The sequence below is a fragment of the Schistocerca cancellata genome, chromosome 2, assembly GCF_023864275.1.
Source record: "Schistocerca cancellata isolate TAMUIC-IGC-003103 chromosome 2, iqSchCanc2.1, whole genome shotgun sequence".
Taxonomy (NCBI): domain Eukaryota; kingdom Metazoa; phylum Arthropoda; class Insecta; order Orthoptera; family Acrididae; genus Schistocerca; species Schistocerca cancellata.
The window spans coordinates 219,158,332-219,183,936 of record NC_064627.1 but is presented as its reverse complement, the minus strand read 5'-3'; the positions used below and the strand labels follow the sequence as shown (position 1 = coordinate 219,183,936).

The 25,605-nt window shown below is 38.4% G+C and overlaps 1 protein-coding gene across 5 annotated transcripts in view; it reads right to left on the bottom strand.

The window, feature by feature from the left end:
- Positions 1-3,538: 3,538 nt before the first annotated feature.
- LOC126161545 (ring canal kelch homolog) overlaps positions 3,539-25,605 on the bottom strand; it is a 163,166-nt gene continuing 141,099 nt past the window's right edge. For all 5 annotated transcript variants that reach the window (XM_049917473.1, XM_049917474.1, XM_049917475.1 and 2 more), the window contains 3 exons: positions 21,852-21,966; positions 21,192-21,332; positions 3,539-6,387 (listed from right to left, as the gene is read on the bottom strand). In XM_049917473.1, the coding sequence (XP_049773430.1) occupies positions 6,215-6,387; positions 21,192-21,332; positions 21,852-21,966 (429 nt within the window). In that variant the 3' untranslated portion in view covers positions 3,539-6,214. The remainder of the gene's footprint in view (positions 6,388-21,191; positions 21,333-21,851; positions 21,967-25,605) is intronic.

The window sequence follows — 25,605 nt, the reverse complement described above, 5'->3', positions numbered from 1 at the left end:
GTAAGCAACAGACGTAAAACCTAAATTAACTGTAACAAATCGAAAAGAGAGACCATATCAACAGTTACTAAAATATTATCAAAGATGGAGCACAAACTCAAATCAGGAAAGAAAATAGTTTGTGGCTTTTTCAAAGGAACCATACTGGCATTTGCTTGCATCCAAAGAGGTGATCAACACGAAATTCATTAGTATCTGTGACTTCGGACAGATTTATGTCTACATAGCCACTCACTCTCTTGTTTATAGGTCCTACAATGGTATGACATCAAAGAGTATCACTCTAGGAATCTCTCCTCTTTCAGTGATTTCCATGTATTTTTCAGGTGTGTGTGCCACATCTGCTGGAATTTCTCATTCCTTTTCAATCTTCATGTTCTGATACCATAAGTTCATATTTTTCATTTCTAAAACTTCGGCGAGAGATGTTACATGTGATTTCCTTCAGGTCCCCACATAGCAATATTTTCATTTTCTACCAGTCATTTGTACTGTAACTATATTTAGCATGCAGTTCTATCTTTCAAATGAACGTACCCTAAAAAAGTCTTAGTGAAAACATTAAAAATCACTGGAACGGCATGGATACTGCTTTGGTCCAACAGAAAGTTGATAAGCACTTTGAAGGTGAACACTATTTCAATAACACAACACCTAATGCCTCACAAATTACTGACTCAAGCACAATATGTTCACTGATTGATCATAGTGATATACTGCAATGATCAAATTTTGAGCAAAAATAATTAATCACTGAAGTGTACGTTTCCTAAGAGAGATTCAGGGAATAGGGTATATGTTGCAGACTGTGTTTATCCAATATGCAATAGATTTTTTGTTTATAAACTAGCATTTATTTACACTGGACACAATAGGAATGATTATGTTGCTTGAACTATTTTATCGGTCACTCCGATTGCTGCAAAATTTTTCAAACGTTTTGTTGTTTATTGTACTCACTTGTGCCTCTTGGTGCATTTTTGCATCCACTAGGAAAATTATTGATAAACACTTTCAACACTGCCCTCTTTACAGCCGGCACTTGGCTGTGAACTGGCATATTTAATAGATGTTTGAAATTAGTTTGCAAAGAACAGAAAAACAATAGGAATATGGTTCTTGCATCATTTAAAAGGAAAAAGTAAGAGCGTTTATTTTACAATATAAAATACAAATGGGTGTTATAATTAAAAAAAGAAATCACAAAAATGTCATGGATAAAAAAGTTTTACATGAACTCTCTTTTGAATAATGCCATTATTACTGTATCCAAATTTTAAAAAAATGTGACTGGAATGTCTAACTGCAGGTACCTGTAAACTAGAGTATTTTAATAGTTCAGACGTAGTTAGCCTTTGTGTGAAAATCCTGGAAACACTGTGGGATGCAAAGGCCGACGTCACAGTCCTTGCACCACCATCTAAGTCTGTCCTGATGCACTTACCCGTCTCTTTCTTCCCCGTCTGAACATACTTTGCAATACCTAGTAGTATTCACAGTGGGTGGGACCTTCTCTGGAAAGTGCCTTGCAAATGTCCTCTGAAAAATATTTCTGCCCTTTTCAGCCAATTTCTTCCCCACTTTGTGAATAAAGTCTACTAGGGATACGTTCTTCCTAGTCTTCTCTTTATATAAAACAAAACTGTTGACAGTCGACATGATAAACAAGTGGAAAAACAGCTTTTTCCACCACTTCAAAGTTTTTTGGGCAAACAGATAATAGCTGGAGAACTGATCTGCTCTGTCAACCCCAGCTTTATTCTTATTGTAATCAATAATAACGTCTGGCTTTACAATTTCTGCTATTCCACCTTCAGCCCTCACTTGAATACTAGTGCTGGTAGACTTATGCTTTGTGGAAAGACAAAAAACATGTCGTTTTGACTTCCACTTCACTACCAAGAGATGTCGTTTCTTTTGAAAAACTATCTGATCTTTTTTTAGTTTTAGGTTTTGAATATTCGTGGCAAACCTTTTCTGTTTTTCATTACAGTTCGCACTCCAAGAGTTTTATTTTTCCACAACATGTTGAGAAGAGATTAACTGGTGTAGTACCTATCCATATAAATGCAATGTCCTTTGCCAAAGTACTGTGAACACAACCTTTGTACATGGCCCTGGATACTATTGTCAAAATTCCCTGCAGAACCTATATAAACACCACAGTTTAGCATATAACCATTTGAAGAATCACAGAGAGCATACAATTTTATTCCATTTTTATTGGGTTTGTTTTTCGTGTATAGTCTGAAGCCTATTCTACCACAAAGACACATTGCCTCACCTCTTGTCAGAATCATGCCTGGATGAAAACTACTTTTGCTTTTATTCACAAAGAAATTAAAAAAAGACCTCACTTTGTGAAGTGGGTCGTCCTTTTCTTCACCCCTGCTAATGAATGTAGCATTGTCATTCAAGTGTAACATCCACAATATAGCGCAAAACTGACCACGACTCAAAAATTTACTCGCAAATCCTGTCTGCAAAAACAAGTCTGTTGACCAATAATCACTGATTTTCAGCAATTTGATGACGCACATATGCAAACTAATACTGAAAAACATTAAGTCTTTTGCAATTTTACTGCAGACCACTTATGCCAAACATAGTTTATTTTCAGGCTACCTTTGAGTTTCATTGCTGTAATAACTTTACCAGCATACTGATTCGTTTCACTTTTTATGTGCCGAATAATCTCGTCATCACAGAAATAACTAAAATATTGAATCTCCTCAGTGGGACCTGAAAAATTTGATGCTACGCCGACTACTTCTTGGAACTACGGCAGTACTGGCTGATCATCTAGTTCCAACCATCTTGCTCTTTTTGCTCAGTGAGACACACACAACTAGATACCACAGATGGTGACTGATGGTCTGTACCATTGTCTGCATAGAAAAAAAATTCAAACATTAGTACTAAAAAGTACTAAACGCAAATGAAGTAATGAACCCTACTCACAATACAAAACGCGGTAATAAACTCTTCAATTTATAAACAATTGACACACATACATACCTGAATCATCACTTGTACTTTTGTCTGGAGAGTAAGAATCCTCTTGTCAGAATCATCAGTTTCAGGTGCTGCACCTCCGTAACGAATATCTAAAATCTCAGCCTCCGTCAACTCGCTGCGTGCCATTTTTGCGATCGTAAACACCTGTGAATAAACTTCATCTTTGTAGTGCTCACAACTGCTCCCAGTATGAGATAGCCGATAAGTGCTGGCTTCTTGCGGAAGAAGAATGAACTACCTCCACATTACTTGACAAAACTACTTCAGAGACGCGTTAAACGCGCTTACGCTGCCAAATAAAATCTCGCCCATACGGTATACGGGCGCCGTCGTCAACGTCAGGACGGCCGTGCCCGTATGGCATACGGGCACCGTGCTGTAAGTGTTAAAAAATGTCATGATTTAGTTTCACAACATTCACATCTCTATGTGCTTCTTCGTGAACATACAATATTCTGAAAATGCAATCATTTGTTTGACCGCAGTTTTCTGGAACCACTTGAATTGCAAAAATATAATACATTGTGAAAAGCTCCAGTTTCTTTATTTCACATCAAATGTTACAAAATCCACTGGCAATAATAAGCAATTGTCATTTAATTTAAAATAGGTATAATCTATCATCTAGCACACTAATCCACCAAAATATATCACCAGTTGTTTTTAAAAAGATGGTAGTGGCAGTCTTCTAGCCAAGGGAGCTGTTTCATAATTCACTATACAGGTACAGGCAGAAAACAAATCAAAGAAGAGCACATCAAAAAATACATTCTAGCTATATTCTAATTTCAGGAATTTTTTAAATGTGTCCAATGTATCACATTTTTATGTCATTACACCAAAGTTAATGGAAACAGTGAGAGCTACATTTCTACATTCTAACACATACAGCTAATTTCACTTCTGAAGTAGTTTCAGCGCAGCATATTACAACATTTAATATTGTTACACTTTACCATTTATTACGCAGTTGTCTCCAAGTACAACAATGAAATGTGTTTGATTATTTCATTTTACGGCAGAAGTATAACTGCAATATTTAAGTATTTCATACAACAACAAATTTTTAGGTTCTCTTTGTATGGGCTGGTGCCTGTATGACTCATTTAGTAATAAGGTGATTTTATTTTGTTCCCCAAGTTAATGATCTATACTTTAAGAACATTGCAAATAACATATTAGAACGATTAGAATGATTTTGAACAATCACATTGAAGCACTTTTATTAAATGCATCACATGCATGACACTGCTACATTCCTTCTTGTGTAATATTCTTTTAAAACAAAATAAATTAAAGGGAATAATAAAATGAATATTAATAACAGCATCTGGGAACTAAATAAACTGATTCTTTATGAGACAGAAAGGAAAGAGACATCCACTGGGAAAAATAATTCACAACATCTTTCTAAGTTGAGTAAAAAAATGTACCAGTAAACTACTACACTAATGTGACCTGCCCAAGATTCACCTGGCAGTAACTAGTTTGTCTGGTAGTGAAAGAAATAGTGTGAATGAGTTTTCATTAACTTAATTCAAAATGTTATGACTCCTGTAAATGTGATGTCTCACACATTCTTAGTTGTAATATGTCCTTTACAAAGACTATAAACTTAATATTATTCCTTATCGTATTGGTCATTGTCTGAGTTAACAGAATACAAGACATATAAACACTTATTTGATGTGTTGTGATGATTGCTTTTACCTCAGTACTGAGGAATGGGTTGGAATTGGAGACTTTAAATTTTATACAGTCTTGTTACAAACATTATGTCTACATAAACGGCCACAGACATGTGCTAGAATGATGTAGTGATAAACCTACAACTAAGCACCTAAGCAAACCAAACTCAAATTAAGGCAATCACTATTTCATCAATATTAATCAAAATAAACAAAATATTTGTAAAAATATAAAAAAATTAAAAGTACAAATTTGAATAAAAGCAGAGTACAAAACAAGACCAATGCTGACCAGCAACAGGAAACATGCTATACACACTGAATTTCAACACTGAACATACCACATTTGACAACAATTCCTGAAGGTGATTCCTTTTTCTGATTAATATATTTTCATTTGAACTATTCCCAATCTATCTATTACAATTTAGACCCACTAACTACTGGTTTTTAAATTTCAAGAGTAAAACAATCTATTAATGTTAATTATGAAGCTTTGGCAAAGCATTTACTATAAATAAAGTAGTAAAATTGTGAAAACAAATAAAGAAAAAAATTACAAATAAATGTTTGGGCAGCTCTGCAAAATCCACTGATTATTCCAATGTGGCCACAGTTTTAAAAATAGCTGGTGTGTTTTTAAACACTATGAAGTTACAACTTTGGAAAAAAGATAGCGTTCTATGCCTCACACAGCAATGACACTGTTTCTCACATTTATTATATACTCAGTCTTTTGTACACTGTAATCCCATTCTTGACATTCAGCTTACATTTTACCCAAATTTAATTACAAATTTACAATGGAATGTAGAAAACTATTTTAGTAAAAAAAGACTAAGATATTTTAATGCTAATCACTATGATAGATGATCTTAAAGAGTGTTATATGAACTTCATTTCACTCCTGCTGCAACTGCTTAGCCTAGGTTCACAGGGATAGCTCTGATAATTTGTACTTCAAGGGAGAAAAGTTTCTCTAAATGGGAACAATTTTCCACCACTCTATGACTACTACTTAAAAAAGAAATATAATAAAAGAACAAAATATCAAAATGTAAATGAAGCTGTTGGTTTAAGACCACAATAAATGCCAATATACCAGCAATAATTATTTTTTACCCTGAACAGAAAGATGGGACTGTAACAACACAGGACTTTCATATTAGATAACTTACAACTGCATAGGAACTCTTGTTAAGTGCAAATGGCCTTACTGTTTACAACATTATGGAGATTCAAAACCAAATAGAACACACACAGCTGTTTATGCAGGATCACAGAATGTCAGAATAGACGGTAAGAACATCACAGACCAATTCACTCCTCATAGTGACATACAGGTGCTGTCCTGCAGCCCTCATGTTATATCACTCTGATGAGCAACTACCCTCACTGTGGCCACAGTTCCTACGCAGCAGCACGCGGACCAGCCGCCTGTCAGGAGATGCATGGCCTGAGGTCCAAGGCGGAAGCAGCACCAGCAGCCAGTGGGCTGAGGCTGGTCTTCACATGGGCTTGTCAATGATTGCCACACCAGCGTAACTGCGCCCAATACTCATTGAGGATGGGAGCATTGACCACGAATCCGTTTTTGGGTTATAGACTTCAACAGATGCCAAGTTTGATGAACCATCATCTCCACCCACCACGTACAGCAGACCATTCAACGAGACCACACCTGTAAATTATCAATTTGGTACATGGTTAGATATGATTCTTACCCTCGATCAGCACAATATGCCCAGTTATTGCCCCCCCCCCCCCCCCTCCGCAACAATCACAATGTGAACAGTGAGCACTTGTAAAAAGATGGGGTAGCAAAGGGAAAGCCTGAAAGTATAAGATGTTTAAAAAAAGGCATATGATTAGTCAAGTAACTGATCCAAGTGGGGGTAAGACAAATCGAGTACATCTCACAATATCCCAAAGTTCTGCAAGCAGTCAGTCAAAATATTAGTGCTAGTCCTAATGAAGTTGGCTACTTTCAATAATATGAAATATGCATCCAAAGTGATTTGGTTTTATGAATATCCAATTAAGGTACAGCAGAAGTTCAGTATGCAGTGTGGTAGGAATGATACAGGCAGTCATACAATTTATTCTTAACACCAAACTTTCATCATCAAACTCAGTTTTTCTCCAAGAGATCAAAAAACTGTCAGACTTCACAACATTTTCAGAAGCTGTTCTAAAAGCAGTCACAAGGCAAAATGCCCGTGCCCTTAAGAAATCTATTCAACATAACAGCTTGGGGGGTTTGGCACACATTGAAATGAAATGAAGTCCCATGCTTCTTTACAGAGCATAGGGGAACAATGAGGGAGACCCGCACCGCTTTACTAGGCAAGGTCCTAGTGGAGGTGATTTGCCATTGCCTTCCTCCGATCGTGATGGGGATGAATGACGATGATGAAGATGACACAACAACATCCAGTCACCTCGAGGCAGGAAAAATCCCTGACCCCGCCGGGAATCAAACCCGGGACCCCGTGCTCGGGAAGCGAAAACGCTACCGCGAGACCACGAGGGGCGGACTTGGCACACATTACTTGACAGTTAAATGTATTTTCCATAAAAGTCTATAGTTGAAGAATATTATGCCAGCACAAAAGAAATGAAACTACTTGCATTAACAAGTAACTATTTCTCATGGCACATTTGTGCAAGACTGTTTATTGCCCATGAACTGTATTCTTACAATGAGATATGTATCATCAGAAAATTCTGTGACAGTGGATGGGAAGTTTAGTACAAAAAGGTCATTGTCCTTTGCTAGAGGGTAAAAACTCCCCCCCTCCCCACACTTTTCTCTTTTGATGTGTGTGAAGCCTAAGAAGACATTAAGACATTTGAAGTTAACTGTCCATACATTGCCAAAGAACCGATCAATTTTGGTGAAACCTGCCAAGTATCCATCAGAAGACAGTCATTCACCTACATGCTATGGCAAACAGTTCTTTAGTAATAATAACAGTCTTGTTTCTTTTGACTGTTGGTAGTATTTCTCAATAAGTTCAGATGATTATCAACAGTCTTATGGTGAAATATTGGACCCAACAGCAAATGGCAACAGATTCCCAGACAGAAAAATCTTCAAAAATGATTTATTTTTCATATAAATTGTAGTGACTGTAGTGATGAACAGTCCCTCTTCAAATATGTCTTTACAGGCCAAAAGTATCCTCTCAACCCTGTCCAGAAACAGACCTCCCACGCCTTGTCTCTCCAGTCACCTATCACCTCCCACATACTCACTGTCTGAACACAAAGGAGTACTCGTCTCATGACTCAATACCACTCAGGACTTGAGCAACTAAATCACATTCTCCTCCAGGATTTCGACTACCACTTTTTGTTACCTGAGATGAGGAATATTCTCCCCCTGTCACAGTGGTATTCCGACTACTTCAATCTTGTCACGGGCATCTCTTACTCCATGAAAGGCAGGGCTACCTGTGAAAGCAGCCATTTGATCTAAAAAGCTATGATGCAACCACTGGGCTGCTTTATATGTGTGCATGACAACCAACAAGCTATCTATTTGCGAAAATGGCCACCACCAAACTGTGGCTGAAAGACAGCTGGACCACTCTTGTTGCTGAACATGCTGCCCAACACAATGTGCTTCACTTCAATTAGTGCTTCACTGCCTGCACCACCTAGATTCTTCCTACCAACACCAGCTTTTCTGAATTGCGCAGTTGGGAACTCTCCCTACAACACACACTTCATTCCTGTACGCCCCCTGGCCTCAACCTTTGCTAGTCCCTATCCTCCATCTAACTATCCCCTTCCCTGATCCCATTCCAGCAATTCACATACCTTCAATACTGCCAATGCACCTACCGTATTTACTCGAATCTAAGCTGCACTCAAATCTAAGCCGCACCTGAAAAATGAGACTCGAAATCAAGGAAAAAAATTTTCCCGAACCTAAGCCGCACCTTAAGTCTGAGACTCGAAATTCAAGCGGAAGGAAAAGTTTTAGGCCACACCTCCAAATCGAAACACAGTTGGTTTATTGTAATATGAGAGACAATTTAGGTCGAATAAATGACGATACAGCTACAGTAGTTTGGTTCGAGTCGTAACCTTAGCATTTAAGCTTTACCAGGTAGCCATTGCTAGGCGTCAGGCGCTCCATCCGTATTTATTCGGGTACCCTTCCTTTTTCACGTGCTTCGTCTGGTTTGAATTGATTGCTTATTTTTTTTGATCTGGTAAGTGCCGTTCTCTTTGTTATAGGTGTTTATGTCACTCTAAGCTGAAAATGCATTACTGTACTGTGTCATGCATTGTTTGTCGCATTCTGATAATGAGTGTTTACGGCCAGTCGCCGCTCGCGGCATGACTTGCTTTTGTGTGCGCTGCCGCCGCTTACAATTTAAAAAGAGAGAGAGAGGAATCGTCTCATTATCGAAACAATGGCAAGAGACTGCTATTTGTTGTTACTTACACTACTGCTTTCTTTGATAATGATCAACAAGAACCAAATAATAGGCTGCGTATGATAGAAGATGTTCTGAACGAGAGTTTAATGAAAATTTTTCTCCGTTTGAAAATCTTTGCAGACGCCTCTTTAGTACATTATATTCTGTACAGAAATTAGTCATCTTAGATTTAAAAATCTAGTCAATTGCCGTGCTTCAATTCTGACTGTATCACTATTAGGCATAAGAATAATACGAACCGAGCGAGGTGGCGCAGTGGTTAGACACTGGACTCGCATTCGGGAGGACGACGGTTCAATCCCGCGTCCGGCCATCCTGATTTAGGTTTTCCGTGATTTCCCTAAATCGCTCCAGGCAAATGCCGGGATGGTTCCTTTCAAAGGGCACGGCCGACATCCTTCCCCTTCCTTCCCTAGTCCGATGAGACCGATGACCTCGCTGTCTGGTCTCCTTCCCCGAAACAACCAACCAACCAATAATACGAATATAAACATGACATGATATGTATATTCTTCCGCGTTTGCTGTTGTCTCACTCTAGTTTCGTAGTTTATTAGGCAGACAGGATTTAAATGAGATAGCAACAAACACGAAAGAATTCATGGCAAAATGTTTATATTCGTATTATTCTCATGGTGAAGATAATAATGTGTGTGATTCACAATTCATGAAAGTTCCTATTAGCAACCATCTTTTTTCACAGGTAGGAAAAAATTCAGAACGTAGAGTTGGCCATATTGACAAAGATCCCAAACAATTTCGCCAGTCGGATTTTCGTAGTACATTGAAATGCTGCTACATTCGAAGATGAACAATACGGAATTTGTATTTACTTCGTTGGATAATGTATGAAGATGAAGTGGTCGAACTTCGGGGCGGAGAAAAAAGCTCGTCTTCCACCTTTCTTTTAAAATTTTTTTTTACTGACGCAGAGGTTTTGGCGCCAGTATTTATCTTTGTGCCTGCAAAGCACGCCTGTGTAGCGCTACACATATTCGACCGCAGAAGTTAGGTGTGGCGGCACCTACCAACATTTTTCAGAACTTCCGCTTACTTTGCACTCGATTCTAAGCCGCAGGCGGTTTTTTGGATTACAAAAACCGGAAAAAAGTGCGGCTTAGATTCGAGTAAATACGGTAGTCCTTTCCCCTTTTCTACTCTCTTTCCTCCTCCCCACCACCCTGGATAACAACCAGCACTGCACCTAGTAGCACTATCCTGTCCCCAACACATCCTTGCACTCTCCTATGGGCAGCAGAGCATCGCCTCCCACCCTGATAACCCTCCCCATCCCTGCCCATGCTGCCTCCTTATGCCTTCCAACGAAACCAGCACATTACAAGTCATGCCTGTCAGACACATTCACAATCGGGCCAAACAGTCAGGAAGCAGCGGTCATGTGTGTGTGAGTTGTGCTTGTTTATGAGTTTTTTACTTTGCCTGAAGGAGTTTGCCTGAAAGTTGAAATATTTTAGCAGTCTTTTTCAATGCGCCTGTCTGTGACTCAATGCCTCCTCTATGTGGTGAGTAGCAACCTACACTTTCCATATTATTGTTATTCCATCATGGACTTCCCACTGTTTAAATCAGAAAGTATCTCAGAGAGAGATCACAGTGACAATATATCGATAATCAGTGATACAGACACTAGCATCACCCAGTTATTCCTCAGACTACTGAAATATCCTCAGGCACTGACATCTATGACGCTGATATGTTTGTAAAAGTACAACTGCACTGCTTACTATTCAAATATACCACATCGCTCAATTTTCTAGATGAGAGTGCATTAAAGATATATAGTACTGTCTATCTACCTGTATTAATGGCACAGGTTTACGTCTGAACAAAAAAGTTAGTTTCCTGAATGTGTTTTGTTTTTACAATTATAATAAATGAGATTGCACATTTTAATGTTTTATTTTTAACTTTGTATAGACATTAGCACAGAAAGAAAAGAGAAAGAGAATTAAATACTGTACAATGTTGATTATGAACACTATTACCATGCAAAGCATAAAATTTATTGAAGAAGTAGGAACAAAAATTTGGAGTCTGTCATGCCATTATTGCATTGCCTAACATAAAATTTTGCATCTTAAAGCCTTTAAATGTGATCTAAAGGAAGAAAAAATTATTATCCTACTGGATTTCGCTGAAAATGATTCATTTATCATTCATGATGCAGCAAACATTTTCACATGGAAAATAGTCAAATAACAATCTCTGATTCGTTGCTTATTTTCACCCAAATCAGAAGATGGAATCTGCCAGTTTTGGCACAAATGACAAAATTATTATGCATGTTTTTATCAAGGAGCTGATGAAATATGTGAAAACACCGTTTTCTCAGATATCTCATAAATTATTTCAGTGGTGGCCCCAGTGACCAATACAAAAATTTCAAAAAAAATTTCAATTTGTGTTATCATAAAAGAGACTTTGAAATGATGGCAGAATGGAATTTTTTTGCTGTGTTATAGAAAGTAACATTGCAATGGGATCTGAGGTACACCAAAGTGATTAACAATGAGAGCAAGCTTTCAACAGTCATTTAATTGGGAGATTCTTACGCCTACAGACATATTCTGCACTGAGGTCATTAACAGAATTAATTTTTCTTTCACCAGCAAAGAAGAAACTGAACAAAATAAGATCACAAGAAGAAAGATTTAAAACATGGGCATACTTTAGCAGGGACTAGAGAAAAATCATCATTCTTTTTCCAACTGATGAAGCAATAATTATCATCAGTATTTCAAATGATTCATCATCTTTTCTGGCTGAAGTTAAAAAAATGGCTCTGAGCACTATGGGACTTAACTGCTACGGTCATCAGTCCCCTAGAACTTAGAACTACTTAAACCTAACTAACCTAAGGACAGCACACAACACCCAGCCATCACGAGGCAGAGAAAATCCCTGACCCCGCCGGGAATCGAACCCGGGAACCCGGGCGTGGGAAGCAAGAACGCTACCGCACGACCACGAGATGCGGGCGGCTGAAGTTAGTGACAACAGTGAAGCAAGTATATTATCATCAAAACTTCAGCCAGAACAATACACTGCATGCATTTATGTAAAACAATGGTGCAATGGAAATCTCTGTGACATTTCCATTGAGCAGAATGAAGCTTTAAGCATTCACACTGCCCAGAAGATTTATTTCATTAACCAATTAGGGATGAAAAGTTCTATGTTCCAAAACTTCACATTATTACAGTAATTCCTGTGCCATCAATGACATCATATCTCTGGCACTGTAGTTTCTCTCATGATATTCAACAGCAAATTAATGAAACATCTAAATAAATCGAGCGGCTTGGAGTAAACATAAGCTAAGGGCCCTGTAAGACACCTCTTCTAGCTTTGGCCTGGAACACTCAAAGAAATGTACCATCAGGCTTGGGATCCTCGAAAACAAAAACCTTATCAGACATTAGATCCTGTGGGAAGGAACCTAGCCTTGGGATACTGTATGAAGAAACCCTCATTCGGCTTGGGATCCTGTGATAAGGAAACCCACTCATGGCTGCAGTTGCACAGCTACTGGACATGGCCTCTATGGTGGTAGGAATACATGTTTTCTCACTTTAGAAGAAACCAACCATGGTCAAGCTACCATGAACTATAGCAAGACATTTATATAATTTTTCACTAGTACGCTTATATTGCACATGAACAGCAAAGTTTGCAAATACAAAATATGCTATACTTTAAGCTGGAATTAAACTAGCATATCAACAGCATTGCAAAATCAAAAGTCACACTCAAAATTCTCATTTAACACAAATCCTTTTCCAAAACATGTCAGGTAAACTACTCTGAAATTCAACAAAATTTACACAATGTGACAGTGGTGTAAAAACCTGGTGTACAATGAGCCCTGGTGCCTTGGTAATGCACAGTTAAATTTTTAAGTATATAATTAGTTTGATTCTGTAGTTTTTATAACATAAAAATTTGCTTAATTATGCTATGATGAGATGCAACAAAAGACATACCGCCCCCATTTTTATAATTCTTCCCACTCGAACTCACTTTCTATTCTGAACTTTTGATATTACCTTCCTCAGAATGTACTAAACAACTGTAAAACAAAATAAAAGAAGTCTCATTTGAGTAGCAGCATAATATGGGCAAATTTTCACTGCACCTCCACCTTGCCACTGTTTTAGGGCCTTATATGATAGCATTTCAAACACAAATCTACATTATTAGGTGGTTTGGAACATAATATTTCTAACGAAAATGTTTGGAGAAAATACCTTTTTGTAAAAGTGGGTAAAAATAACCAGTTTTGACATTTTCACAAAAATCATCAACTTTTCCCCTCTAGGTAAAGTAATGGAAACTAGTAGGCGAATGAAATTTTATATTCTAACACAGTACATTGGTAAGTTGTTATACATAAAGTTTTAAGTCTATCCTGCAATTACTGCTGGAGATATAAGAAGCGAAACTTCACATTTTCTCAAGAGGCTCTTTTCTTGGCCTACTTTACTTCAAATTATCCATATGAACATTGCACTTAAATCCCCCCCCCCCCCTTTTTTTAAATTGTGTCACTTAAGAGATAATAAAAAGATGAACAAGATGAGCTAGTTTCCTTTCTTTCAAGAAAATACTAGTGGAGATATTATGTCTCAAAGTTGGTGGAAACCTTGGGGTAGATTGTTAAAAGTTGCATTAGTGGGTTGAATATACCTCCACAACTACTAAATTGATGAACTTAAAACTTTACCACTGTTTATTGAAAATACGTGTGAATGTTCTTACATAATTTCATCAAAATACATGATGGTCATGTGTGATCCTCTAGAGCAATTGTGATGAAATGACCCATTAAAGGAAATGCTAAACAGGTCTCAGGCTTCCATTCTGTCCCTTGTCGACCAGTCTGATATGGCAGCTGAAGATAGCAAAAAGAAAGACGAAGTTTTAAATTTCACATTCAAGAAACTGTTCACACAGGAGAATCGTACATACATACTGCCATCTGACCATTGAACAGATTCCCATATGGGAGATATAGTAATGAGCACCCCTGGCATAGAGAAACAACTGAAAGATTTGAAAGCAAATAAATCCCCAGGTCCGGATGGAATCCCAATTGGGGTTTACAAAGAGTACTCTATGGCATTAGCCCCTTACACAGCCTGCATTTATCGTGAAACTCTCACCCAGCACAAAGTGCCAAGAGACTTGAGAAAAGTGCAGGTGACGCCAGTATATACGAAAGGTTGAAGAAAGGGCCTGCAAAATTACAGATCTATATCCTTAATTTTGGTTTGCTGCAGAATCCTTGAACATATTCTCAGTTTGAATATCATAAACTTTCTTGAGACTTAGAAGCTTAAGTCTACGAATTACTGTGGTTTTAGAAAGCATTGCTTGTGTGAAACTCAGCTTGCCCTTTTCTCACGAAGGGCAACAGACAGATGCCATATTTCTAGATTTCCAGAGGGCATTTGACACAGTGCTCCATTGCAGGCTGTTAACGAAGGTATGAGCATATGGAATAAGTTCACAGATATGTGAGTGGCTGAAAGACTTCTTAAGTAATAGAACCAGTATGTTGTCCTCGACAGTAAGAGTTCATCAGAGACAATGGCATCATCAGGAGTGTCTCAGAGAAGGGTGATAGGGCCATTGTTGTTCTCTATACACATAAAGCATTTGACAGACATGGTGGGCAGCAATCTGCAGTCATATGATGATGCTGTGGTGTATGAAAGATGTAAAAGTTGAGTGCCTGTAGGAAGATATGAGATGACTACAACCAAATTTCTAGTTGATGTGATGAATGGAAACTAGTTCTAAATGTGGAGAAATGTAAGTTAATGAGAAGGAAGAAAAAAACTTGTAATGTTCAGATACAGTATTACTAGTGTCCTGCTTGACACAGTCATGTCATTTAATATCTGGGCATAATCCTGCAAAGTGATGTGCAATGGACCGAGCATGTAAGAACTGTGGTAGGGAAGGAGAATGGCTGAGTTCAGTTAATTGGGATAATTTTTAGGAAAGCAAGGTTGACCTATGAAGCAGACCATGTATAGGACACTGGTGCAACCTATTCTTGAGTACTATTCTATTGTTTAGGATCCGTACCAGCTCAGCTCGAAGGAAGACGTCGAAGCAATTCAGAGGTGTGCCACTAGATTTGTTCCTGGTAGGTTCGAACAATGTGTAAGTGTGTGGAGATACTTCAGGAGCTCAAATGGGGATACCTGGAGGGAAGGCAATGCTATTTTCAAGAGCACTATTGAGAAAATTTTGAGAACCAGTAGTTGAAGATGACTGTCGAACGTAAGGACCAAAACGATAAGATATGAGAAATTAGGGCTCATAAAGAGGCACAGAAACAGTTGTTTTCCCCTCACTCTATTTGCAAGTCAAACAGGAAAGGAAATGACTAATAGTGGTACAGGGTACACTCCGACATGCACTGTACAAGGGCTTGAGAAATTTTCATGTAGATGTAGATGAAACATGATATTGTAAATACTGAGCAAACATTACTCACTTGTCACTGGTGTACCATTTTTCCCCACAAAATATTGATGGCCTTACAATGAATTCAACAATGTTTGAAGACTAGCTAGTTTCCTCACACAAAATTCAGAAGTCACAGTGCAGTCAGGCTTCAGATGAGTGAGATCATTTCATTTTGAATGTACTTTTGTTTTTATTTATATCACAACATACTTCAGTGCAATCTTTCCAATTCATTCTCTTAGTTTCCCTAAATAAGCTATGGTGAAAAACTTGATTAAAAAATTCCTCCACAGTCACATTCAAACAGAGTTCTTTATTTCATACCTCTTTCAGAACTATAATGACATTTTCAAAAACATGTACAGCTAACACACAGTGCCCCACAATTTTCATTATATAGTTAATGTTGGTAAGTTTTCTAAAATGGTACCAGTGATGTATACTTGCAGACTGAACTGATGAATGAAAATTTGTATCAAAGCCTTGATTTAAACCTGGGCTTCCTGCTCACGCTAAGGCAACCTGGCACAGTTGCTTTGCATAACTGCATGGATAACCTGGCATGTCTCCTTCCTTAATCCAAATTTCCCATTCATGCCTCAGCCCACTTGGTATTTCCCCTGAACTTGAGAAGCATTGCAGAGGCTCTCTAATTCTATTGCAGTAGCACCTAAGCATAGAACAAAACAGCGTCCTGCCTGTAGCCGCATAGGCGCTTTAATCTAATGAAACTATATGGTTTCAGAGGCCTTTCCAAGTCTCCAAAATCTATTATGTATATGTGCAGACTGATGTGACAAACAAAAATTTGTACCAAGGCCAGTATTCGAATGTGGGTCTCCTGCTCAATATGCAAGATACGCTAACCACCACACCCACCTGGCACAGTGGCAATGGGAATGTGGATTCAGGAGAGAGGCTTGCAAGCATACCCTATGCAGTTGTGCAAAACCACCATGCCACAGTTGCATTGTGGTTAGTGCATCTGCCTAGTTAGCAAGAGACCTAAGTTCAAAGCCTGGCCTCTCTCTCTCTCTCTCTCTCTCTCTCTCTCTCTGTGACATTATCAACACTGCAGTGCAATTAACACTGTTGGTGTGTGTTGGTATGCTATTGCTATGTAATTGGGACTGATTTATAAAACTGACTGACATTAACTGTATGATTTATAAAACTGGGTGACATTAATTGTATTGTTACACACTGCATGCTCGTTACGTAACTATTAGAAAAAGTAACTGAATATCTTTCAAACTAAATCTACAGTACAACAGAGCCAATGCCATGAAAAGAATAAATTAAGGTCTTGTTCTGTTTCTAATGACTGGATATTAAACTAAAACATTCCTTCTTTTCATGTTATGAGGAAATTACTTGACTGAGAAATATTGTTGAGCTAAGGGATTGATACAGCTCCAGTTTCCATAGAATGGATAAGAATCAACAGTCTTCATTAAAGGGACCTGTGTAGATCCAGTAACTGGTATCAAAATACATGGCTTTTGCAATTAGCTTCCATCGCATTTATACACTACTGGCCATTAAAATTGCTACACCATGAAGATGATGTGCTACAGACGCGAAATTTAACCGACAGGAAGAAGATTCTGTGATATGCAAATTATTAGCTTTTCAGAGCATTCACGCAAGGCTGGCGCCGGTGGCGACACCTACAACGTGCTGACACGAGGAAAGTTTCCAACCGATTTCTCATAAACAAATAGCAGTTGACTGGCATTGCCTGGTGAAACGTTGTTGTGATGCCTCGTGTAAGGAGGAGAAACGCGTACCATCATGTTTCTGACTTTGATAAAGGTTGGATTGTAGCCTATCGTGATTGCGGTTTATCGTATCGCGACACTGCTGCTTGCGTTGGTCGAGATCCAATGACTGTTAGCAGAATATGGAATCAGTGGGTTCAGGATGGTAATACGAAATGCCGTGCTGGATCCCAAGGCCTCGTATCACTAGCAGTCGAGATGACAGGCATCTTATACACATGGCTGTAACGGATCGTGCAGCCACGTCTCGATCCCTGAGTCAACAGATGGGGACGTTTGCAAGACAACAACCATCTGCACGAACAGTTTGACGACGTTTGCAGCAGCATGGACTATCAGCTCGGAGACCACGGCTGTGGTTACCCTTGATGCTGCATCACAGACAGGAGCGCCTGCGCTGGTGTACTCAACGACAAATCTGGGTGCACGAATGGCAAAACATCATTTTTTCGGATGAATCCAGGTTCTGTTTACAGCAGCATGATGGTCGCATCCGTGTTTGGCCACATTGTTGTGAACGCACATTGGAAGTGTGTATTCGTCATCGCCATACTGGGGTATCACCCGGCGTGATGGTATGAGGTACCATCAGTTACACGTCTCGGTCACCTCTTGTTCGCATTGACGGCACTTTGAACAGTGGATGTTACATTTAAGATGTGTTACGACCAGTGGCTCTACCCTTCATTCGATCCCTGCGAAACCCTACATTTCAGCAGGATAGTGCACGACTGCATGTTGCAGGTCTTGTACGGGCCTTTCTGGATACAGAAAATGTTCTACTGCTGCGCTGGCCAGCGCATTCTGCAGATCTCTCACCAACTGAAAACGTCTGGTCAATGGTGGCCAAGCAACTGGCTCGTCGCAATACGCCAGTCACTACTCTTGATGAACTGTGGTATCGTGTTGAAGCTGCATGGGCAGCTGTACCTGTACACGCCATCCAAGCTCTGTTTGACTCAATGCCCAGGCGTATCAAGGCCGTTATTACGGCCAGAGGTGGTTGTTCTGGGTACTGATTTCTCAGGTTCTATGCTCCCAAATTGCGTGAAAATGTAATCACATGTCAGTTCTAGTATAATATATTTGTCCAATAAATACCCGTTTATCATCTGCATTTCTTCTTGGTGTAGCAATTTTAATGGCCAGTAGTGTAGTTTCTCAATTAAGGGGGGTAGACGTCAAATGGGCCAACTCGGGACAGGAGAGGCACCACAAGACATTTTAATTTTCACTGTCTATACTTTTACAATTAAATTCATAAAACGTTTTCAGCATGACCAGGAAGGACTCAGGATTCACACTCGTAGTAGTGGAAGTTGAAAAACTTAACACAATAAATTTTATTTGCATGTGAAATTTCATCATTTTTTGACGTACTATTGGTTGCATTTGTTGCTATAGGTAAACTTTTCTTCATAAGTAAGAGAGATTCTTCGATGAACTTTGCACAGCATAGAAACCACACTTACAGGTGCATGGAACTCTAGAATTTCTTTAATTTACGAAAAAATGAATGAGCTGTTATGTTTCAGATTTCATGTTTAGAAAAAACTCAAATTCTATTGTTAACAATCTGAATTTTTACCGCAGTTTTTAATAGATTTGGAAAATTCTAGAGTTTCATACACCTGTAAGTATGGTTTGTATGCTGTGCGAAATTCATCGAAGAATCTCTCTTACTTACGAAGAAAAGTGTACCTATAGCAACAAATGGAGCCAATAGTAAGTGAAAAAATGATGGAATTTGACATGTAAAAAAAAAATATTTTGTTATGTTTTTGAACTTCCACTGTTACGTGTGTGAATCCTGAATCCTTCCTGGTCATGTTGACAAGGTTTTATGAATTTATTTATAAAAGTATAGACTGTAGAAATTAAAATGTCCTATGATGCCTCTTCTGCCCCAAGTCGGCCCGTTTGACATCCTGCCCCCCTTAATAATCTAACAGAATTTGTGGGCTTGCTACCTTTTGTGGCATTTACATACTTTATTTAGTTTAGACACATGGAGTTTATTTCGCAAACTTCATTTTCTGTATTTTCCTTTCCTTTAAAAAATTCAGATCAGCTTAAATTCATTCTTGGGGAGCTGCATCATGAATTTGCTTGGCCCAGGCACAGGTAGCACTTGAAGAGCAGTCCATAGAATTTGGAACGTAAGCTATCATCATAAGACCAATGCCCTCTGCCTTAATGTACAAGAGTTCCAGGATTGCAAGTCCAAAATCTGTTTCTGCACATATTTGTATCTATTCATATACTCACTGTAGTTCAAGCTCCTTCCATCAGGAGTAAAAAAGCACTGGTAACCACTTTTATGATACTATTTCCCTTGACAACTGACAGCATATCAGATAATTTTCCTGGATTAATACATACATCAATAAGAAGCACAATACCAACTTTTTATCAAAGTTTTGCAGAAACAGAACACAAAATTTTTCTGACCGGAGAAACAATGTGACTGATGAATAATGAACAACATATACAACTTCCCCCCCCCCCCCCCCCCCCGAAGAGTTAAAACTGATGATTGTATACACAGCTTTCCACACTGTCCATGTATTTTCCGACAGGCACCAATAAGCGTATACACTGTCCGAGGACACAAATTTTGATGTCCTAAGTAATTAATTGCAAAATTATGAGACAGAATACACACATACAAAAGTACAGCACTGTCCCCTAACCTTTAGAACTATTGGTTGTTTCCCCGGGGAGGAGAAAGGGTTAGGTTGAGGAAATTTACAATGAAAGAGCAGATCCTTGTTTCTCCTCATTCTCACAACAGGTATCTGTCTCTTCTCGGGTTCTGAGTGACCTGCACGTCTTTTTTGACCTTCCTGAACCCACCCCTCTCTCCCTCCAGAATAAGACTAAGATAATATCATGTACTTTATATATATATACCTAAAAACAAAGATGATGTGACTTACCAAATGAAAGTGCTGGCAGGTCGACAGACACACAAACGAACACAAACATACACACAAAATTCAAGCTTTCGCAACAAACTGTTGCCTCATCAGGAAAGAGGGAAGGAGAGGGAAAGACTAAAGGATGTGGGTTTTAAGGGAGAGGGTAAGGAGTCATTCCAGTCCCGGGAGCGGAAAGACTTACCTTAGGGGGAAAAAAGGACGGGTATACACTCGCGCACACACACACATATCCATCCACACATATACAGACACAAGCAGACATATATATATATATATATATATATATATATATATATATATATGTGGTTATAATAGAAGGAAACATTCCACGAAGGAAAAATATATTTAAAAACAAAGATGATGTGACTTACCAAATGAAAGTGCTGGCAGGTCGACAGACACACAAACAAACACAAACATACACACGAAATCCAAGCTTTCGCAACCAACGGTTGCCTCGTCAGGAAAGAGGGAAGGAGAAGGAAAGACAAAAGGATATGGGTTTTAAGGGAGAGGGTAAGGAGTCATTCCAATCCCGGGAGCGGAAAGACTTACCTTAAGGTAAGGCAACCGTTGGTTGCGAAAGCTTGGATTTCGTGTGTATGTTTGTGTGTCTGTCGACCTGCCAGCACTTTCATTGGTAAGTCACATCATCTTTGTTTTTAAATATATATATATATAACTAGCTGCAATTTCCTTGTTATAATACAGTCAGGTTTCACTTAATATGTATTGCGAGAGTAGTTATTTGATTAATTTTAAACATTTCTTTCCTGGATATCTTTTCATTAGCTATATGATATCATACCTGCATTTCTTCTGCATAACGCCATATCAGCAACTGGTGTCCATCTCTGTGTTTCTGGGTTGTAGGCCTCAACACTTTTACGTACCAATGGGCCATCATGTCCTCCAACAGCATACAAAATTCCATCCAGAACTCCAACACCTACAATAACAGCATAAGTATATATTTTAATACACTGAATCGTTGTTTCAACAGCAACTTTAAAAAAATCAGGAATGAACAAATCACAGAAACTAAGTTTATTGTTGTGCATCCTTCTTTAACTCTGTTTTGTGTTTGAATCCTACATGCTCTTCTCTTCCATGTACTAGTTGTGACTAGTTTTTGACCCTCATCATAACTTTTCTGCCCATTCTGTTGAGAACATTTCCTATAATTGTAACAACATGGTTTCAATTGTTCCATATACTATTTTTCTCCGCCACACACCGTCGGGTGGCTTGCGGAGTATGAATGTAGATGTAGATCATATTTTTACTATTGTCATTGCTCTAGACATTTCTTGTCATGTCTTCACTTTGCACTGTCATTTATTTTTGTGAATGATTAGAGGGTCACGATACATTTAAATTAAATAGTTTCTGCCTTGAATTTCAGGCTACTACAATAGCTACTTGCTAAGTTCAAAAATTACAAAAAAGGATAGTGCTGTATTCTCACCTGCACCACTTCTCCGTGCAGACATCTCTGCGACTGGTGACCAAGAATCTATTTCAGGATTATAGCATTCAACAGAGCTTAAACATTGTCTTGAAGCACCATCATAGCCACCAACCTGAAGGAGGACAAATGGTTGTACACAACAGTTGGCTCAAACATGATTTTAAACATAACAGGAGAATGAAGTCTGATTACACAATAATTTGGAGATCCTTCATCAAAGATTCCAGCAAAACACTTCAGATATTATTCAGCAAAATCTTTGATTGTTAAGCACAGTGGAAAAAAAAACTTTACTGCTTTTCTCACAGTAACTGTAGGCCATATATCTAAAGGATCCAATTTCTACCAAATTTAGTATTTCTGATGAGAGGCCCCCAGTGGTGGGATCAACTTTTTCAAACTATCTACATGATGATGTAGGTTAAGATCCCAGGTATCATACACTGCAGCCATTCAGACTGGTAGCTCTCATTTGCAAGTAACTGAAAAAAAAAAAAAAAATTAAATAAACAAATCAGAATCTCGTGTGACACTCAATAGTGTTAAAATAGCTGGGTTGTATAATCTGGTTGTGTGGTATAATGGATAGTGTAACAGCTTAATATGAAGGAGGATGTGGGTTCGAATCTCGCCTTGTGCAGTAATTTTTTTTATTTTTTTATTTTAAAATCTTTATCAAAATAACTTTGGTCATCATTTTTATTTACTTAATGTATTTAAATGTAAGTTCTTATTTACATTCCTTTGTCACACAATTTTATTTATAAAGCAAGTTCTTTATTTGCTCTCATTTTTCCTCCTATAATTCTTTCTCCACTTGAAATATTTCTTCATGTGTTTTTAATTAATATTGTGTATTAATTTGATTTAATTTCTTTTGTTTTATCACCATTTTTTGTCCACATTATTGTGTTCATTATATATATTTCTCGTTTTACTTGTACTTATAGCCCCACCTTCCATTTCAATTTTCATCTGTGTTCTTTTGTCAACAATATTTATCAGAGACAAGGGTATCATCAGGAACACCCCAGGGAAGTGTTATAGAGGACTGCTATTATTTTCTATATATATAAATTATTCAGTGGGAAGGATGGACAGTAATCTGCTGCTGTTTGATGATGGTGGTGGTTTCGTGTACAATGAGGTGTCAAAGTTGAGCGATTGTAGGAGGATACACGATGACTTAGGCAAAATTTCTAGTTGGTGTGATGAATGGTAACTAGCCCTAAATGTAGAAAAATGTGAGTTAATGTGGATGAGTAGGGACCAAAACCCATATGTTTGGATACAGCATTAGTAGTGACCTGCTTGACACAGTCATGTCATTGAAATATCGGGGCGTATTCCTGCAAAGCGATGTGAAATGGATCAGGCATGTGAGGATTGTGCTACGAAAGGTGAATGGTTGATTTCTGCTTATTGAGAGAATTATAGAAAAGTGTGGTTCGTATGCAAAGGAGACTGAATGTAGGATGTTAGTTGGAGCTGTTCTAGAGTATTGTTCAAGTGTTTTGGATCCATACCAGGTCTGATAAAGTAAGACATCGAAGCAACTCGGAGGCGGGCTGCTAGATTTGTTATTGATACATTTGAACAACATGGAAGTGTTACGGAGATGCTTTGGGAACTCGAATGGGAATACCTGGAGGGAAAGCGATGTTCTTTTCAAGGAACACTATTGAGAAAATTTAGAGGATTGCCATTTGAGGCTGACTGCAGAACAATTAAGTTGGTTCCAACATAAAATGCGTGTTAGCACCATGAAGATAAGATATGAGAAATTAGGACTCATGCAGACACATGTAGACAGTCATTTTTCCCTGGTTCTATTTGTGGGTGGAAAGGGAAGGAAATGACTAGCAGTGATACCCACCTTCCACCACATGCCGTAAAATGGGTTGTGGAGTACTGATGTAGATGTAGATTCCAGGATATACTGAGTGAGTTACCCCATATGTCCACTGGGTTATCACCAGTAGATACAATGCATGAGATTTATGGGAGAGCCATTACTAAAATTGTTTAGATGACATCCTACAAAGGAACAAGTGACAGCAGTAACAGACAATACGATAATAGGTAAGTTACACGAATCAGCCCAGAGTAGTCTACACAGGTTTAACAATACAGCAGATGTACCCTTTCTTAGCATAGTTGATAGAGTTTTAGTGAAAGATGTCCATCATAGCTCCAACAAAAAGAAAGAGACGGATAAGTTCTTCCAACAGTATTGTGGTCCTTTTAAGATGGTGGGAATACAACATCCTAAGGCACTGTTCCTGGTTGACCCACATACAGGTCATAAAAATCGACTACACAATGTTGATATGGTTAAGACATATATACTGGAAGGACAATTTACCCATTTTACAAATTTGGTGGAACAATGCCTGTTGGATGTCTGAGTTAACAGCTTTGGTAATTCTTATTTCGTTTCTCCAAAGCCATTTTTTCCCATTAGACTATTCTATATTCTGTTCTACCTTATTTAATAAGTAAATTGCATCCTTTTATGTTAAAGCAAGAATGTAACACTAAAAGTTGCTCTGTGAATAACTGGAATTATCATTTTTTAAGTATTATTAATATGTACTATGTTCCTTACAGAAAAAGATGCATACATAGGTTATCTATGTATACCTTTGAAAGGTCTCTGTTGGATTCCTTTCATGTTTAATTTCTTAAATCTGTTGCCATTTATGGAATAAATTCCTCTTCTAAATGTACTGTGGCGTTTCTGACTATCTGGGAGGAGACTGAGCAGTGGAACGTGTTACTTTTACACATAAACAAGAACGATCTGTCACACTACTACACTTTAAAGCACAGTTTATATGTAATTCATGTCACACAGTCTCATACGGAACCTACATCCGCTTTCTTTTATATACTGTATATGATAAGATACTGTCATCCCCCTTCCCTTTTGTGTGAGAGGATGAATGAGCATATGTATTTCTAGTTGCATGCTTGAGGGTAGCAGACAAGGCTGTCTGCTAGAGAACAGTAGGACCAACGTCGGAACAGGTAACTACGCTTCCTAAAAGCAAAGAGGTTTCTATCCTTAGTATGGTCCTGTCCGTCCGTTGTCATGTTGGTATAGGAAGCTGCCCCTCTGGCCACTTCCGTTGGTCTTTGTGAGCCACCCACAGGAAGCACGCTCGGCAGTAGGGCAGTTGCAGTGTGGCCGTGGCGAGCGTCTGAAGTGGTAAGATCTCCGGCTAAGCGCGTGTCTGTTAAGTCCGTAGGACAATGGATTTCTTAAGTTCAGCCTAACTGAAAATTTAATCACCTTTATTTCGGGTTTAGGTCTAAAATATCCGATGTTATCTTAAATTGCAGCGCAGTATAATTCTCGTGTGAAGTTCAGATTATTTTCCGGTAGTTGCTTTGTTACTACTTTGTGAGTAAAGTGGAACTACGTGTTGATCAGTAACTCTAACTAAGATCAATCTTAAATGCGAATGCTTGTGTGATTATAACGTCTCGTCTTGACTATATTTTCAATATAGCAACTTTTCTTTATGTTCAGCCCACGTGGGGTGTACTTTGCGAGACCACTACCACGTGCTTATATAACTGTTTGACCCATCAGGTTAATAGTAAGACGTTAGTAACCAGTTCAAGGTTTTTCTTTTGTCAATTGCTTTTCGATCTAATTTATTTTAATTATCAAAATTTTTGTGGAGTTGTACGCTTTGTGTAAACCAAGTTGACCACGTGAAGCATGTGGTGTAATCATCAAAGT